This window comes from Trachurus trachurus (genome assembly GCF_905171665.1).
Source record: "Trachurus trachurus genome assembly, chromosome: 6".
NCBI classification, from domain to species: domain Eukaryota; kingdom Metazoa; phylum Chordata; class Actinopteri; order Carangiformes; family Carangidae; genus Trachurus; species Trachurus trachurus.
In genome coordinates, this window is record NC_139897.1 from 26,192,585 (window position 1) to 26,212,014 (window position 19,430).

General features: G+C 40.2%; 1 protein-coding gene across 1 annotated transcript in view; it reads right to left on the minus strand.

The window, feature by feature from the left end:
- mical2b (microtubule associated monooxygenase, calponin and LIM domain containing 2b) overlaps positions 1 to 19,430 on the minus strand; it is a 77,306-nt gene that overhangs the window by 52,593 nt on the left and 5,283 nt on the right. The window contains exon 2 of the mRNA XM_083974365.1: positions 1,968 to 2,348. Coding sequence (XP_083830491.1) covers positions 1,968 to 2,231 — 264 coding nt within the window. The 5' untranslated portion in view covers positions 2,232 to 2,348. The remainder of the gene's footprint in view (positions 1 to 1,967; positions 2,349 to 19,430) is intronic.

The following is a 19,430-nucleotide window of genomic DNA, read 5'->3' on the forward strand; positions in this document are numbered from 1 at the left end:
TCAACGTGCCGTTTGCCATTTCACGGTTACAGAGGAAAAACCCACTGGCAAAAACGATTAGCTACACAAAAGCCATCTGGGAAAGGTCAGTTCAACAGTTTTTTTTCTTTCGAGGGGTTAATCACTTTTGGGAGTACGATTTGTGCCATCCTCTACTTAACCGAACAGAATACGCCGTAAACAAAGTTAAACAAATTTTCCAAATTGCCGACTCATCTGCCCTAGATACAGGAAAAACCACAGAACAGAGGAGCTCCCACCCAGTAACAGCGTTTCTTTTCTTTTTTTTCTTCAAATAGACGTTTTCTGCAGAGAAAAAAAAAGAAAAAAAAAATGTCTGGGATAATAGTTGAGCTGTTATTTTTGGCCAAACCTCAGCCCAGCCCATCTGTGTTAATCTTCCCTCTGCGAGTCTCTGGCCTCTCTCTTTCCCCTCTGGACGTCTTATCTTTTCCTTCAGATACGAAGACATTCCTGCAGCGCTACGCTCAATGTGCTGCTCGTATTACTTAGACATGGGCCCACAACAAAAGAGATCAGCACGTCACGAAATATATGAAATATGACGCTCTAATGTCCTCACCGTGCCCCCACGTACTCCTGAGTGTGTTTCTCCTATAAATAGGGTTAATTCCTTTAATCATAAATTACACTAATTGAGGTGTTTCAAGCTATGTGCAATAAATCCCATTAATTTGGCCTCTCAATGTTGGAATTACTTAGGTCTAATTAATTATTTGTATATAATTGCAGAAGTAATCCACTTATGTAATCTATTTTCCAAACAAATCCACACTGGCGAAGGTCCTAATTGGGTATTTGGACAAATAAAGAGAATAAAAAAGGCACATGTTGTACGTTTCCACTCGATAGAACAACACGTTGTGGATAAATGTTGGTAATTAAATGTTTACTGACCACTTTGCTACAGCCGATTGTGTTGTGTATAATTCCTGCTATTCATGGTTGTACAGTGGGGAAAATAAATATTTGATCAGCTGTTGATTGTTGCTCTTATTTCACTTTCAAATTAAATGTAAATTCATTTATAACCTTTATATGATGATAATATTTCTGGATTTTGTTGTTGATATTCTGTCTCTGTCACTGTTAAAATACTAGGTACTAACTATACTAACTCTAGGAAATGTGTCATCCGTAACTTTATGCCTTTTGGAGATAATTTCATCTTCCACTTGCTTAAAGGGATAGTTCAACATTTTAGAAAATTGGCCCATTGCCATAATCCCTATAGTCATAGCAGCAGGTTCGTTACCTTAAATTGTCGGTGCAAGCTGTTTTTAGAACGGTGGAGCAGAGCCGCAAGCTGCTCAGAGCTACGCTACAGAGGCTAATGGGATTTCTTGGTTTCCCTCATCAAACTCATCAAATACACAATCCAACAACTCCAAAACGCTCTGGTGGACGAGTTGTGACCTGCACATTCACCACACTATGAGATAATAACAGAACGTTATGAGAGAGTTGTTTTAGTGGTAAATTCATGCAAAACAGCTGATACGCGTTCCCGTGTGCTTGCTGAAAAACTGTCCCTGAAGGCAACACACATCAGCGGTTTTGCATGAATTTACCTCTAAAACAACTCTGTCTGGTAACGTTCTGTTATTATCTCATAGCGTGGTGAATGTGCAGGTCATAACTTGTCAACCAGAGCGTTTTGGAGTTGTGGGATTGTGTATTTGATGAGGGAAACCAAGAAATCCCATGAGCCTCCGTAGCGTAGCTCTGAGCAGCTCACGGCTCTGCTCCGCCGTTCTAAAAATAGCTTGCACCGACAATTAAAGGTAACAAACCTACTGCTATGACTATAGGGATTATGGCAATGGGCCAATTTGCCAAAATGTTGAACTATCCCTTTAACTGTTCACATTAACAGACATTTTTACCAGGGGGAGCACAAACTTTTGCATGATGTCACTGTATCATTATTCCCTATCATTTCTCACCCTGGTGCCCTGGCAGGCCTTGTTCTGGCTGTAGGCTTTGTGCTGCGCCCGTTTGTCCAGTTTGGTCCACAGAGCCTTGACCTTCCAGGTGCTGATGGCGGCCTTCAGCGAGCCGTAGAAGCTGCTGTAGTCCAGCGGGTCCAGCTCCAGCTGCCGGCACAGGATGCTGAAGGCCTGCAGCGTCCCCTTGCAGGTGGACGCGTGGACGAAGTTCTCAAAGAGCTTGCTGGCCTGAGCCGTGCGTTCATCCTCCGTCTCGCCCATCTGGCCCAACGGTCACCCACTAACACTCGCTCTTTTTCTTCTCCTTCTTCCTCTTCTTCCGATCGCTCCTTCCTCACTAGACTTCTACGATGTGCGTGTCACCATGCCGGGCTGCTCCTGAAACAAAGAAAGGTGATTTTTAGAAGGACACAAGAGACTAGAAATAAAAAAATATGTCTTTGCTTTTTGTTAAAATAAGTGTTGTGTTGCATTAGAGACGCTCTGGTCAACAAAACATATTCTCTAGACATCAAAATCACATTATCAATTCAAAATTAAGTGCAAATGTGAAGGAAAAATGACCATCCACTGTGAAATCACAATGTCTGCCCATGTGATCTGGAGACAGGTCCTGTTATTGTTGTGTAAAAACGGGTCGAGACACTTTAGACTGCTTCATGAATAAATTAATCAGACCCTGACGCTGGTTTTTCAAAAGCCACTCACAATATTTATAGCAACAATGGATCAGATGACTCTGTAAAGAGAACGGGGGGAAATTAACCACAGAGAATTATCACCAAACTGCAGATCTTCTCGGTTCAACAGAGATTTTTAGCATCTTTCTGATAATTGTTTTGGTTTTGATTCAGTTTCTATAGTCACACGATCAACCCTATTTCTAGAAGCAGCAGGAAAAACTCTAATAAAAAGGCAAAGTATAGAGCTAACAGCTAGTTGGACAACAGTTATCACCCGAGTCATGAGTTGAAATGTGCAAGATGTGTGTGTTTTTAGCTTTATAAGTGAATATACAGTATACCAGTTTTTATCTTTAGAGCCTATTCTGCGTCCATACATTCAGCCAGTGACATTAATTAATTAATTTGAAATCTAAATAAAACGTGACAAGTAAAATGCTGAAAAATATAAAATAATGATACAAAATAAGTTGAATATTTTCATTATTTATCCATTTAGCATCTTTCTGATTGTTTTGGCTTTAATTCAGCATTCCAAAATGATGTTCACATCTGCAGGAGGTTTGTTAACTTGTCAGTTTTATCTTTAGAGCCTATTCTGCTTTCATACATTCAGCCAGTGACATTAATTTGAAATCCAAACAGAACGTGACAAGTAAAAAGCTGAAAAATATATCACAAGTTGAGTATTTTATGCTGCATAGCTAAAGAATTTATTGTCCCTTATCATTAAAACAAACAGTTTTTTACTTTTTTGCATTATCTTCTGGCAAAACACGAGGTCGCCGACTCGCTGTGTGGTGGAAACATTTAGAAACTGTATAAAAGGGGAGGTCACATTCCCAACGTAAGGAATGTGTGCAGCTCGCACTGAAAATAAACTGCAGAGGTCGACGTGTTGCCTCATATAGACAGAAGAGTCACGTCCTGCTGCACTCTGAGAGAGACGCACTGCGTTGACCACAGAACCGACACCGACACCGGCCAACAACAACAACACAGACAACAACCCTGCTGAGTTCAAACAGTCATCAATTAAGCTGCACACACTTTTCTTTTCTTTCTCCTTCCTTCACAACAAAGATATTTTCCTCCTCCTCCTCCTCCTCCTCCTCGCTCCGGCTCCGCTGAATGCCTGATGGGATTATGACTGAGCAAGAGCTCTTGGACGGGTTCAGCTGAGCAGTCATGGGAGAAGCTCTGAAACACTGTAGACTGTGTGTGTTTGGTGTGTGTGTTTTCCTGCAGCCCACAATCACACACAAGCTGTCGAGGAGGCACAAGCTGGAGAAGATACAGTGGCATCATGCAAAAGTTTAGGCACCTGAGTTTAAAAATTCTGTAAATGTTAGTAACAGTTAAGCAAATGGAAGATGAAATTATCTCCAAAAGGCATAAAGTTAAACATAAAACACTCTTTTTGCAATATTTCAAACAATATCAGTTTATTATTTTAGTTTTTTACAGTTTTAGAGTGAAAAGGGGAAACAAAGCAGCAGCCTACAAAAGATTGGGAAACCCAGGAGACTTGAGCTCTCAGATAACTTTGACCAAGGTATCAGACAAGATACAGTATTTACTATTTACACACTGTCGTAGTTTCCAAAGGGGGGGCTACTAGGTACTAACTAGCCTATGCAGGGGGCCAAACCTTTTTCTTTTCTGTCATTTTGAAAATGTAAAAGATGAAAATGTAACATATATTGTTTAAAACGTACAAAGGGAATGGGTCATTTGTAACTTTATGTCTTTTGGAGATCATTTCATCTTCCACTTGCTAAACTGTTCACATGAACAGAAACTTCGACCAGGGGTCCACAAACTTCTGCATGCTACTCATGTTTCCCCTTTCCCACTGGCCAGAAAACAAAACATTTAAACCCACCACTAATAGTAAATATCTTGTCTGACACCTTGGTCAAAGTTATCTGAGAGCTCAAGTCTCCTGGGTTTCCCATTCTTATGCAGGCTGCTGCTTTGTTTCCCTTTTTCACTCGGAAACTGTAGAAAACTAAAATAATACACTGATGTTGATTAAAAATATCCTGTTTCATGTTTAACTTTATGCCTTTTTGAGATCATTTAATCTTCCACTTGCTTAACTGTGTTCACATTAACAGACATCTTCATCAGGGGTGCACAAACTTTTGCCTGAGCCTGTACAACCCTGAGGTCCTGCAGGTTTTCAGAGTGAACATCCTTCGTCCCACCACTTCAGCTCTAACTGATCCACAGGAGGAAGCTGACCCTCTATCAGGTAAACATCGCTTTCCAGTTCCCTCATGAAAATTCCTGCTTCCTCGTTTCATTCTTTGATCTTATCTCCCTCGAGTAGAGCTGAGCTGAGTAACCTGTATCTGATGACGCGTTGAAAGGTTAGAAGAGGCTGCATTGCAACACATAACTTTTTTTTTGCAAAGGCCCACTTCCTGTATGAACCACTTGTTTTTAAAAAATAATAAATTATCGGGTTGTTTGCTCTTTTGTCTCCTCTCCAAAGTCTGCCGGCCTTAAATAACGTTAAAGGGATAGTTCACCCTAGAATGATATTTCGCTCATTATCTACTCACCCTCATGTTGACTAAGGGCTGGAAGAAGTTTCGGAGCCCACCGTCCCTTCTCTGAGTTACAGGGGGTCTTAGCGTAGCAGTGCATTTCAATGCCATGGTAGCAAAGGGACACCAGAGCTCTTCGTAAAAAAAACACACACAAAAAAACATCCAAATACCTCCATGATGCTCGTATGTAATGTCCCTCTTGTGCTGAAGCCCCAAATTGCGGAATTGTCCCGAAAAAAATTAAATAAGTCCACATTCCAAGCATGTTTGTAGCATTAGCTCCCAGTGTTGTTGTCCGGTCTTCCGCTGCCAGCGCGCATGCGCAACGTTCGCACTGAGACTCGAGTCGGTCTCAGTGCTCTCATGTGCTCTTGCGCATGCGCGCTGGCAGCGGAAGACCGGACAACAACACTGGGAGCTAATGCTACAAACATGCTTGGAATGTGGACTTATTTAATTTTTTTCGGGACAATTCCGCAATTTGGGGCTTCAGCACAAGAGGGACATTACATACGAGCATCATGGAGGTATTTGGATGTTTTTTTGTGTGTGTTTTTTTTACGAAGAGCTCTGGTGTCCCTTTGCTACCATGGCATTGAAATGCACTGCTACGCTAAGACCCCCTGTAACTCAGAGAAGGGACGGTGGGCTCCGAAACTTCTTCCAGCCCTTAGTCAACATGAGGGTGAGTAGATAATGAGCGAAATATCATTCTAGGGTGAACTATCCCTTTAAGTATCAGTGTCTATTTACTTGACAGTTGAGCATTTGCACATATTAACACCATAGCTAGAACCGTTTGAAGCGAGGTGTTAAATGCTCCGTAAGAAAAATGGAGGATGGTGACGACCGCCGCTGAAACTGACACTTGTCGATCGGGTGAACTCGTTTGTTTCAGGAACTCTTCGCATGTCAGTGGAAAAGCAGCAGCAGAGTTTCCTTAGACGGCAACAGAGTGATGACGGTTTCTTATTATAGGTGATGGACGTTTAAACTATCTATAAAAGGTATTCATACCTACAGTATGATAACACCAGAGAACGAGGGGACACTTTATCTTTCCGAGGCTTCAGATCCACACTCTACAGTTCAACTGCTTTCACATCCTGCAGTTCAGCTCATGGTCACTTAAACTGTTTTCAGCTGATATAATACCAATCTAATGGCAAGTTCAGAAGACATTTAAAGGGACCCCGAGGAGTTTGCTTTTGTTTATAAAAGAGTCTCATATTAATGTGGATGAATCTACGTTACCACTTGTTAATGGGTCAATTTTCGATAAATATATCGTTTTGTCTTTATAGCTATTTTGATATTAGTATTTAGTGGTCGGCTCGTCCAGCATTTCCAAGTTTCGGTTTCCTGGACGCTGCCCGGCGGGTCGTGGGAATAACGCCGCCGAATCGCTAGTTGGCATCGTTTATGGTCGGAACTACGACGGTATCTGATCGTCTTCGAACCTCCGACTTTTGCTCTTGATGAATGAAAACATTCTTGGCAAATGCTTTCGCTTTCGTCCGTCTTGCGCCGGTCCAAGAACTTCACCGTGCGCGCAGAGGCTCATGGGAAATGTAGTGTGGAAACTCTTCCGCTTTCCGAAACTCCTCGTAGTCCCTTTAAAATACAATAAATGCGAGTTCATCTTCTTTCACAGCTCACATTACAGCTGATACCTCCAGTGCACCTAAGCTTGGCGACAAACATAAACTCCAACTTTTGTTGCTTCCATCATTCAAGGTTCAGTGGTTTTTCAGCCTCAACCATCAGTCGACACTTCAGCTGTTTCAACGACTTTGAGTGTTTCTGTGGAAACTGTACTTCAAACAAGTACAAATGCAACTGAACCCAGCCAAGTTAAGAGTCAGTTTGACCGACATGTCGAACACTTCTACTTGTTCTCAGTCTGCTATAAGTGACTTGGGAACTTTATCTGATTAGATAAAAGTTAAAGGAATAGTTAACCAAAAAATGTAATTCAGTCATTAGTGACTCACCCTCATGCTGATGTCGGGCCCTATTAATCTCATATCAAGTTTTCATTGGACTACGAACCGGCCTCCCGAGTCTCCAGATGCACTTTGAGGAATAAAAACTACTCCGGAGTATTCATCAGCATGAGTGTGAGTCACTAATGACTGAATTTCATTTTTTGGTGAACTATTCCTTTAAAGCTTTCCTCATAATTTAGTTGCAAAAGTAAATAAAAAACGCACTTTATCTGATATCATTATTCTTATAAAATGCGTTTATTTTTTTTAAATTATAAAAAAAAAAGAAAAACGCACTTTATCTCAGTAAGATATGGCGATAACCAGGATATCGAAAAATATTACAATAATACTTTATCATGGGGTTTTTTAGAGTGTTTCACACTTTTTCTTTTATCAATGATTTAATCCAAGATCGGAGAGTCTACCCGGCAACAGATATTCTCTGGTTATGTGAAATCGATAGCGAGGGTTTTCCTGGATAACATCTCTGTCATGGCTGAGTATCGGGTCCTGATCGCTGGAAGCTGCTCAGCGTTATTCTCACTATTACAGTCATGGAATCAGCTGGAGGAGAGCTGGGAGAGGGATACTCTCACACACACACACACACACACACACACACACACACACACACACACACACACACACACACACACTGACATGTAAGCACCTGCACATACACTATCGCATCTCACACACACACACACACACACACACACACACACACATTGCGTCCATCAAAACTGAAACCAAACCACCTGTCAACCGGTGGATGTGCGCCGCCGTGCACAGGCAAGTGTGCGTCATGGCAAGAGAGAGAAGTGCAGCAGAGTTGTTGGGACGACAACTGGTTTCATTTTTACTTTGTGCCAGTCACACATCCCATCACACACACACACACACACACACACACACACTAATCCATACTCACATACCACTTTCCCTCCTCGAGTGGCCCAGTGGGGGTCTCAGGTCTCAGCTACCTGGCAGCGGACAGTAGCTTCTATATTACTACTAGCTCCAACACACACACAAACTCACTCACACTAGATGAAAAATTTAGTGTTTGCTTCCTTGTTTTAAAAACAGGACGTAATAAAACGTGGAGTAAGTTAATATGTTTGGCCTCTGGAGTGGAACTGCTTTGTAAAGACCAGCAGGTTATTTATCCCTTCTGGATCTGATCCGTTATCCCCGAGGCGAACGAAGCTACATTATAATAGGACACAACGATTTGGAGAAGAAGAAAAAAAGGAAATTCTGGGAATTTGTTTGGGAAATAACATCCTGATGTCACCTCGGAGACCGACTGCCCTACTTGTGCTTGGCCCTGATTGTCCAGACATGAAACACTGTGAACTCACTCACAGGGTCAAGAAAAATATAAATACAGCACAGCATATACTGTATATATACACACAGAGTAAAGTGTGTGTGTGCTGATAGGATACGCTGAGTTTAAGGGCTGTGGGAAAGACGGAAACCTCTGGAAGCTGTATATGACCACATCTGGAAGGGCACGTCTTGGTACAGGAAGTACTAATTTTAGTTTCTGTTACCAAAATTGTATGTGTGTGTGTGTGAGTGTGTGTGTGTGTGTGTGTGTGATTCACAGTCTCTTCAGATCATGTGGAAGGTGCAGATACTGAAATGTTTTAGCTGGTATCATTAACTAACACCGACATTTCATCTGCTTTCATGTCTCACTCAGTAATGACGGTTTAACTGCTTTTTCAGCCTCAACTATTCCCAGTGTATATACGACGTCTGATGTTTCATCTCCAACTGTAATCTTAATTACTTCCATTGTTTACGCTCCAACTGCTTTTCGCGCTTGTTCCGGCCAACGGAAAAGTTTGTGGGTAACGATGTTCGTTTTGAGTTTTTCTGACCGACAGTGTGGGCTTTTTAAACATAAAACAAACCGTTACGCAATTAGATTAAAATGGACTAGAATAGACAAACATACTGTACAGTATAGGAGGTAGGAGAGAGATCGTCACACAACATCATGGTCTTGAAACTGTGCGCCTGCTCATCTAGGAACACATGAAGAGCTCTATAATAAAATAAAATAAATAAAATGAACAGACTAGGGCTGGGTTTAAAAAAAATCAATTTTCCGATTCATATCGATCTTTATTTGAAAGATCCAGTATCGATTCATAAAATCCTTAGATTGATCTTTTTAAATATGCCGTTTCCCGTTTCCTGTACTAAAGAGTTGCACTGTTTACTTCTGGGGTGGGTCATGACTCATGTTAAATAAATGTGCATTAATGTAACTGTTTTATCTTTGAGTTGTTTTCGAGGTAAATGCAGAGACTGCTTGCTGAAAAACTGCCCCCGATGGAAACGTGCATCAGCTGTTTTGCATGAATTGACCTCTAAAACAACTCTGTCTGGTAACGTTCTGTTATTATCTCCTAGCGTGGTGAATGTGCAGGTCACAACTTGTCCACCAGAGCGTTTTGGAGTTGTTGGATTGTGTATTTGATGAGTTTGATGAGGGAAACCAAGAAATCCCATGAGCCTCCGTAGCGTAGCTCTGAGCAGCTCGCGGCTCTGCTCCGCCGCTCTAAAAATAGCTTGCATTGACAATTAAAGGTAACGAACGTACTGCTAAAACTATAGGGATTATGGCAATGGGCCAATTTGCCAAAATGTTGAACTAGTAATTCATTATGATTCATAATGAATTACTTAAAGGAATAGTTCTACATTAGAACATGATCATGAACTGAGACTGTCAGTGCGTTAACATGAATTTGAGTATCCCGGATATGATCGGATATTTGAGTATCCCGTTTTTGTGTTTCCCGATCTCAGAAACCAGGGTTTTGAGAAACCCGGTTTTGCTGCCTGAAGAACTCTGAAAGAAAACGGGTTTCTCTGTGTCCATGTAAACGCAGTATCCGGAATGGGCCGGATAAAAAAAGTATCCGGAATATGATCATAACCGGGATACTCAAGTCCATGTAAACGCACTGTGTGACTCAGTTGACGTCGGCCATGTAAACAGGAAGAATCGTGTTGCCATGGATTCACTGCATCCTCTATGGTTGTTAACATTTGATCAAATTAGCACCATTGAAAGTAAAAGTGAAAAAACTATGAGCTGATTCTGTTTGTGGATGCACACAGTCAACCATCACAGGATTGTTTTAACACTAGAGACTTAAAAACATGTTCACTACGTGCAGCGGTCTGAGTTATGAGTCAGACTACTGATGGAAACTCTGCTATTTGTTTTCAAAGTACCTTTTAATTGTCTCCATCAGCTGTGTGTGTGTGTTAGTCAGTGTGTGTTTGTGTGTGTGTGAGTCACTTCCACTTCTGCAGCTGATAAACTACAATGACTAACTTCCTGTTTATTTCCATTGCGAAACCAGCACACGTACCGTACCTGTCCTCTTCACCTTGGGTAGTGTTGTTGTTTTCCTGACGGGAACGTTTCTGCTACTTTACTTGCCTTCTATGTTGAAGATAGTTTGAGATAGATGTTTGAGCTTGTTTGTTGATAAAAATGAAACAGTAGATTATTGCATAGTGTAGAGCAGGCAGAATAATCCATGCTTCAACCTACACATTTTCTGTCTGAATGTCTATTTATTCATTTGTTTACTTTGATTTGCTTATTTCTGTTTTGTCATCTTTTCTTGGATCTTCTTGGTCTAGTTGCTGTATTTATGTTGAGTTGTAATTTCTATTGCACAGTGAGGTGCTGTGTCAAACCAAAGACCTAAATAAACTAAACTTATGATAGATCTACAGGTTTCTATTACAATATATGTTTTAGTGAAAACTTCTCTAGGCAATTGAATCAAGTCAACTTCGTCCACTTGACTTGATTCAATTGCCTAGAGAAGCCTTTTACCTGGACAAATGAGAATTTACACAGACGTTTTAGTGAAAACCTATGCTGTCATCTACTGTAATGCATCAAATAAACTGAAAGCAACATTACAGTACTTTTAAGAACAATCTAATAAAAAAAATAATTTCATCTTGTTCTGTTTTGTTTTTGTGTGCAGAAACTTGATCATCACAGCTTCCATGACTCATGTACTGTAGGTGCTTACAAAACATCCCATTTTCTAACTTACAGTTTGCTATTCATGACTCCACACGTTCCTCAGGGTGCACTAAACATAGACGGCCTGTTAACACATACACATTCATATATATCTATTCCTGAACGGTAAACGGATGACTTGCTAATTAAGTCTGTGGGTTCAAGTGTCTATAACGGCGGCGTAACGTGTAATAGAAGAACCTTTTTCCAAAATAAGAGCGTGCTAACGGCACTTAAGGATATTTAGATGCATGTAAAGGATCCAGTGCAGTAGGTGTTAAGGTCAGATGTAAAGATCAGTATAATAATTGCAGGCTAAATATACAGAAGAAGTGTGTTTGAACTGGAAGCTTGTGGTTTAGTTCAAGGGAAAACTTCAGCTGCTGCCTGCAGTCCAACGTCAGTATCTCTATCTAAACTGTGAGAAATAACAAGTATCAGAAGGAGCACACACGACTGTTTCCTGTTGGATATCCAACTCTGCACGTCATCTTGTGAAGGAAACCTAAGCACGGTCTTACTGCAGCAACCAGCAGCCACATCAGCTGTGGTCGGAGTGACGGAGCTCAGATAACATCCCTGAACCCAGAGACCTCGAGTCGGCAGCCTAGAATTAGAGCTCTGCATCCTGCATTTACTGCACGAAAAGAAACACAGAGCAATTTCTGACAGCAAGAACTCATAAGTTTCAATTCAGTCGGAGTCAGAAGTCATGACTCATGTCCATAAGTTAAAGGAAATGTCTATAAGGTTACAGACTAGACTAGAGTGTGGCGTCAGGTTACCACCAGTCACCTGAGGAACTACAGGAGAAAATGTGTCACTTGGCTGCAGACAAAGAGACACTTCATTCACCTCATATTACTCCACATGCAGCCTGTGTCCACATTTTCATTGTGTAAACCTGGAAAAGAAGCGAAGGCAGAGTCTATAACGTGTTGATTACATTACATACACTCTCCTTTGAATCAGTTGCAGTTATCGACACAACAACCTACGACGGAGTATTAAGGCCACATTTAAGAAAAAAAAAAGTTACAAACTTCGAGAATAAAGTCGTAATTTATAACGAACGTTAACCTAGGTTAACTAAAACCTAGGTTTGCTCAGTGAACAGAACAGTTTAATAAACGTTTAGCCGACAGCAACATTACCCTGCTCACTGTGGTATCACCTTTTCTCGTCTCGACCTACTTCCGTTTTACTTCGACTTTTTTCTCATACAATTATGACTTTATTCTCATAAATTACGACTTTATTCTCGTAATATTATGACTTTATTCTCGTAAATTACGACTTTATTCTCGTAAATTACGACTTTATTCTCATAAATTACGACTTTATTCTCATAAATTACGACTTTATTCTCAAAGTTTGTGACTTTTTTTTCCTTAAATGTGGCCCTAATACTCCGTCGTAACAACCTGACCTCTGAATGAACCATAATCTGTTGCAGCAGCGTCACAAGATGAAATACTGTAGGAGGAGGAACACACCAAAAGTGCATCCAAGGACTGATATCCTGGCTTTCGTTTCTCAAATTCTTGTCCAAAAGCTGCAAAACTTGACAAATATGCTTCATTACCAATTCCAAAATAAGTATAAACCGAGCCAGTTTCGTTTCTGTTCAGGACACAGCGTGCAAAATCTGCACCATCCCGTACTCTTGTCACGTACATGCTGCAGAGGAAACTCGACTGATCACAGAAAACAAACCAAACAACAGGTTTAACAACAGGCAGGTCAGAGATTTGGGTCAGCAGCACAATGTATTAAAAACTGTGAGGTTGTGTTAAGGTCCAATTAAACTGCTTGCATCACTGCAGCCTGCATAGCCCCATTAAATTAGGTAATCAGGCTTAAATGTAGGTATTGTTGTGAGCACCGACTGGGGCAGTTAGTATAATAACACCCACGGGGGTAAACAGGCAGGTCAACAACTTATTCTAAATGAACATCATTAAAAAATAATGTATTCATTCATTCATTCCTTTCCTTTTCTTTGTATGCATTTACTTTTTCTTTTCTCCTTCTATCATTTTTTCTCTTTAAAAATAAAAAAAATGTATTGGTAGCCATGATTAACTTGATTCTGTCTTATCAGGATTGTATCACTTTGACTCTCTGGCTGCCAATAAAAGTTTAAATGACAAAAAAATAAAAATAAAAATGAACTCTAATAACCAAACTAAATATTTTTTAGGCATTTGGACGTAGTGGTTAAAGTTATACAATAGAAAGAGGCTACGCATGCATGTCAAAGAGTGGTCACTCCACAAAGATAGCTGGGCTAATGTGTGGGTGTGTGGACGTCTGGGGGAAGGATCAAAGCTGAGTCAACAAGTTCCTGCCCAGACAGATGACACGCCAAGAAAAGAGAGAGAGAGAGAGAGAGAGAGGAGGAGGAGGCGAGACAGGTCAGAGAGAAACGAGGCCTGTGGACAGAGTCAGGGGGGTAGCAGAATGGTGCTGCTGCAGATTCTTTATTAAAGGATAGTTCAACATCTTGGCAAATTCACCTATTGCCATAATCCCTATAGTCATAGCAGTAGGTTCATTACCTTTGATTATCGGTGCATGTTGTTTTGAGATTGAGGTGAACGGTACAGGTCCCCTGCCCTGTCCCTCATCAAACTCATCAAATACACAATCCAACAACTCCAAAACGCTCTGGTGGACAAGTTGTGACCTGCACATTCAACACGATATGAAATAAAAAAAATCATGTAACATTACAAGACAGAGTTGTTTTAGAGGCAAGTGCAGCCGGAACTACATCCCAGACACGGCTGCTGGGCGGAGTGATAAGTAGTTTTCAGAAGTGCAAGAAGTATTACAAGTAGAGTATTGCTTCATGTGTCGTAATGTTACATAATGTTACATGATTATCTCATAGCGTGGTGAATGTGCAGGTCACAACTTGTCCACCAGAGCGTTTTGGAGTTGTTGGATTGTGTATTTGATGAGTTTGATGAGGGACAGGGGACCTGTACCATTTACCTCCATTGTGTTCACTGAGCAGCTCACGGCTCTGCCCCGCCGATCTCAAAACAACATGCACCGCTAATGAAGCTACTACTATGACTATAGGGATTATGGCAATAGGCACATTAGCCAAAATGTTGAACTATCCCTTTAAATTATGAAATTTATGGAATTTAAATGTGACCGGAGACACGCCGCTGCTGAGTGTGATGCAGATTAGCTCCAGCAGCAAAGGGTTTGTTCTGAAAACAGGAAATATGAACAGCTGGAATGTAAGAATAAGTGTTGGACCTGCCGCCGCCTCTCCCTCTTTCTCTCCCTCTTTCTCTCCCTCCCCCCCTCCCTCTCTCCCTCCCTCCCTCTCTCAGGAAACACAACCACAGAAAGGTCGGCTGCATCTCAAACCAGAAGACCAAAAGCAAAAAACTGAAAAAATATGACTCTGGCCTCTCTGCACTAACCATTAAAGCTCCATTATCAACCCCTGAATAAAAAACTCTCTAAAACAAACAAAGAGAGTTTCTGGCTGCTCACGTCAGAAACAGAAAACATGAGCATGAATATCTATAAGCTGCATCAGACCGGTCCACGGCTGAGAGCGACACGCCCGTACTTAACCTACAGATAAGGGGGTCTGAGGGGGAGCAGACCACTTGTTGTTCCTCGGTGGGAGACCACAGCACAGGGGAGTGGGTCACCAGAGCCACGGGGCTCAGCACCGACTTACTATTGTTATCCTGTGTGTTTCTTATTATTATGACTCATCTTCTGCACCAAATTAAGATTTTCTACTCCTACGGTTTTGAGACGACCCAGTTTGGCCTTGGCAACATTTCAGTTCTTGGTTTTTTTTGGTGTTTTTGTGACTTTCGATTATTTTAGACGACTATCTTTGTATATTCGGGGGGTAGGAGGTGGAGGTTTTGCTTGATTGTGCCAACAACCTGCACATTTAATGAACCAGCAACAACTAACTAACTAGCTACTACTATTAACCACTCAACAATGAGTCACTACATTTACTTTTGTGAATTACAGTAAGTTACACATGTGGGTAGAAAGACTGTCTTTTATTTTATTTGTTGTAGTTGTTTTGTTTGTTTTATGGTAAGACTGTTGCTCAGTGACAGATTAGTAGAATAAAAAAACGGAGTGAGGGGCAGTAGGCAATATACTGTAAGGTGTATCTTCTCCCTGCTCCCCTTCCAACCAAGGAATAAGAAAATGTTGTGATTTGATTTGATATTGTCAAATTGTGAAATTGCCTTGGCTGGAATAAATGAAGAAAGTAAAGAAAGAAAGAAAGAAAGAAAGAAAGAAAGAAAGAAAGAAAGAAAGAAAAATCCCCATAGGCTAGGAAAATGACAAAATAATCGTTGTTCTTCGATTATACTGTATAAGTTTTGAGATTGTTTGGATCCAAAATCAGAATCACACACATTTAAAATTCAATTAATTTTCCAGTCCTAAAAACTCTGATATAAATAAAGCCATTATCACTGGAAAGTCCCACCAGCAAAACAAAAGGGTGACGTGTGCAGGATGCAACGCTGCGCTAGTGGAGGAAATGTTGCTGTTGTTTATCATTTTATAATAATAAGTTGCTTCATGACAGGACAGGCAGCCATCATGACTAACACGATCCAATCAGGTGAGTGAGGACTGTCTATACCGTCCTGCACCTGAGTGAGTGTACAGTAAGTGTGTAGGGGATGTGATGACCTTTGACTAACTGAACTAACCTGGAACAGACCTGCTCCACTGCTGCTGTCGCCTTTTACTCCACTGCAGGAAATGTAACGACGTTTCCTCCTACAGATCATTACTGTCAATCAGAGGATCAGTAATAATGCAACCAGGAGCCAAGTTGTCTGCTAAAAAATAAAAATAAAACGTCGCATTTTTAGGCCCTTGTGTCTTTAAAACAAATCGACAGTGAAAGGGAAAGTCAGTGTATCTCTCCTGACATCCAGCTGTGCAGAAAAGACAAGACAGCGAATAGTAAATTTAACAGTAATCCTGAGTGTGCAACATAAACAGCTGCTGGGCTTCACTGTGGTCTCTGCTGTGTACAGTGTGTCATCTGTGCAAGACTGAACATGTTAAGAGCTCTTATGAGAGCTGAGGAGGACAGCTGCACTTTACGACTCTGGTCACAGACTCAGGCCTGAATGCCAAATGTAAAAGAAAAAAAAAAGCATTTACAGGAACAATTTTTGTGACTTTTTATGCTCAGAAATTGGAAAATTTGATTTTATACATGTGTAAATATCTGCAAAATGGTCCATTTAAAACAAGTGCATTTCTCAAATGACATGGCTTTTTCCAAGCCGACTAGTTCAAGAAACTGTAATCAGGCAACATAATTCAAAACATGGATGAGCTACAAAAAAAAAGAAAGAAAAGAAACAGGTTTTCTCCGCCCTGTGTGTTCAGATATCCACAATGAAAACAATAAAGGCAACATTAAATTAGGCCATAAGGGAACAGCATCTAGTTTTATAACAAAACCTCCCTCAGAGTAAAAAAAAAAAAGTACAATCGTATCATATTTCCAATTTCATTGAGTCCAGGCCTGAACTCTAGTGAGCAGCAGAGTTGAGGATAATGGACAGAGCAGTACGACGTATGAACCATCGGACCCAAGTCCAGCACCTGAGCTCAACCAGAACACCTGACTCTGGTTGGTCAGAAAAGAAGGAAGAGGAGGAGGAGGAGGGAAAGGGAAGAAAGATTTGCATCGGTGGTATGGTCATTCAAAGAAAGTAGTTGAACCCTCCGGACGGCCAATATTCAAATGCATGGAAATCACTATGGATTTACACAGAGAGAGAAACAGAGATGGAAATATACACACAGCAGGGAAAGTTATGTAACTGCAAGAAATCTGGTACTGACACAACACCTGATTTCAGTTTCAGTCTAATACTGACAACACGTTAACAACACACCACCCAAACTAAACTGGCAAAATGCAAAACCTGCTCTCAGAAGAAGCCTGAGAACATATTGAATACGTTTTGAATAAATACTTTAAGACACAGGCAGTGTGTGGTGCCAAAGCATAGCTAGAAAATCATTAGTTAGTTTAGTTTAACCTACTGAATTTTGATTATTTAGTCTGACGAAGAAGTAAACAACTCATGGTTCAAGAGTGGCGAACAGCGGTTTCCCATAATGCCGTTTTAGTAGACTGGAAAAACATCTCAAGTTTTTACAGGTTCAGAATATGACTAGTTTTTTTGTGTTTTTTTTACTTCAGCCAGAGGCAATAACAAAACTCACAAAGACAGACTTGTTTTTGTGTCAACAGGACACATGAAAACACTCCCACAACAGTCACGACATGATATGCAGCAGCAGCACTTAAAAAAAGTTAAGATTTTTATTATAGAGTCAATTTTTATCCCTGAATCAAACGTCCAACATTGAAACATGAAAGCCAAACTTCATTACATCACGTAGCTGTTGGGTCGTGACCTTGTATCTCAATTTTATCACACACCAAACAACAGCCTTGTTTTGTTTTTTGTTCTTTTGCGTGATTTTTTTGACATTTGCTGTCAAAAACGCTGCCAAATATCAAAGAATACCATTATTTAAACAGTGATTTAAAGTGTATACTGTACGTACCATTACATGAAGAAAGATCTCGGTTGGCAGGAGGTTTTCTCTCTGACTTCACAGATAGAGATAATAACGTCTCTGTTCATCAGACAGTCAGACGATCTCTTTTAAGGCTTCATCTTATCTCACCGACTGTGTTTTCTTGTAGTAGTTTTAACTAATAAGGACATATGTTGAGTCTCACCTTTGGTGCAAAGGTTGAACCGAAGAACAGGGGTGTGTCACAAGTGTCTGGTAAACACTAATAAAAACCAATACGACTGTAAAAGGTAAAAAAGGGTTCGTAACAAAGCCTTAAATGGGTTTGCTGACCCGTCGTGTCATTGACAGGAATCTAGAGGATATCTAGAGCGGATCGGTAGTTGTAGCCTCAGACCTAATCAGAAACCCATTGAAGATGTGACCCATTATTATATAGTGTGTAATCAGATACCTTTACCTCCACATACAGAGGTGCCAACAATGGCTGTTAAGAAGGTCACGACTGCAGCAACACTGACAGCAAATGAAAAGGCCTTCATCTGGGTCACTATGTCATCATCAATAACACAAATACAGCCTAATCTAACCTTCGTTTCATTTTTTTTACCATTTTACTTGACAATAAGGAATGTATTGAATTTGTGTGTAATCAACTCTTGGCAAGGAAGTGGAAAAACATTTCCAACGATGCAATTTGAAACAACGACAAAAAATATTTGGCACAACGACGGCGGCAAACATCTCAACATATGATCGTCTCTGTTTACCATGTCCAGAGGCAGTGGCAGAAACTCACACAAAGACAGACCTGTTTTTGTGTGAATATGAAACACAAATACCCTCCCATCCGTCCCATGACGGTCGGTTACTATAACAGGAGAGGAAGCGATACACAACTTCTTCTTCTTTTAAAGTGTGGTGACAACTTTCAGTTAAATCAAACTATCTAACAGTTAAAGCATTAATGAGCATTAAGACCTGTGATGTAAAACGGACCTAGATTTTCCAATGCTTATCATTTTTGGGTTATTTCCATTATAACCACTAGAATACACAGACTTCAAGTCCCAACCAAGTATTGAGTGCATGTAGATGGACATACTTTTCAGAAGGCCAACATATCCGTTTTTTGTTTTTTTTTAAGAAGTTTTTTTAATTGGTCTTTGTAAATATTCAAACTTTTTGTGATATTGAATTTTAAGTTTTCATTAAATATAAAGCATAATCATTACAATTAAGAGAAATTAAATAAATAAAGACATGAAATGTTTCATTTTGTGTGTAATGGATTTCCTAATTTATTAGTTTCACTTTTTGAATTGAATTACTGACATACATAGACTTTTCTATGATATTCTTCTATTCTATTCATTGAGATGCACCTGTATATTATATAATTTTAGTACATTGTATTTTTGGACTGACAATGTTAGTCTAATCCAGGACTTTTCATCTAAAATAAGATAAATAAAAAGTCAAACTAATGTTGTTCAGTGCAATAAACTGTGTTCTGGTGTCAAAAACTCTTGATACATGTAAAATAAAATATAGATATTTAT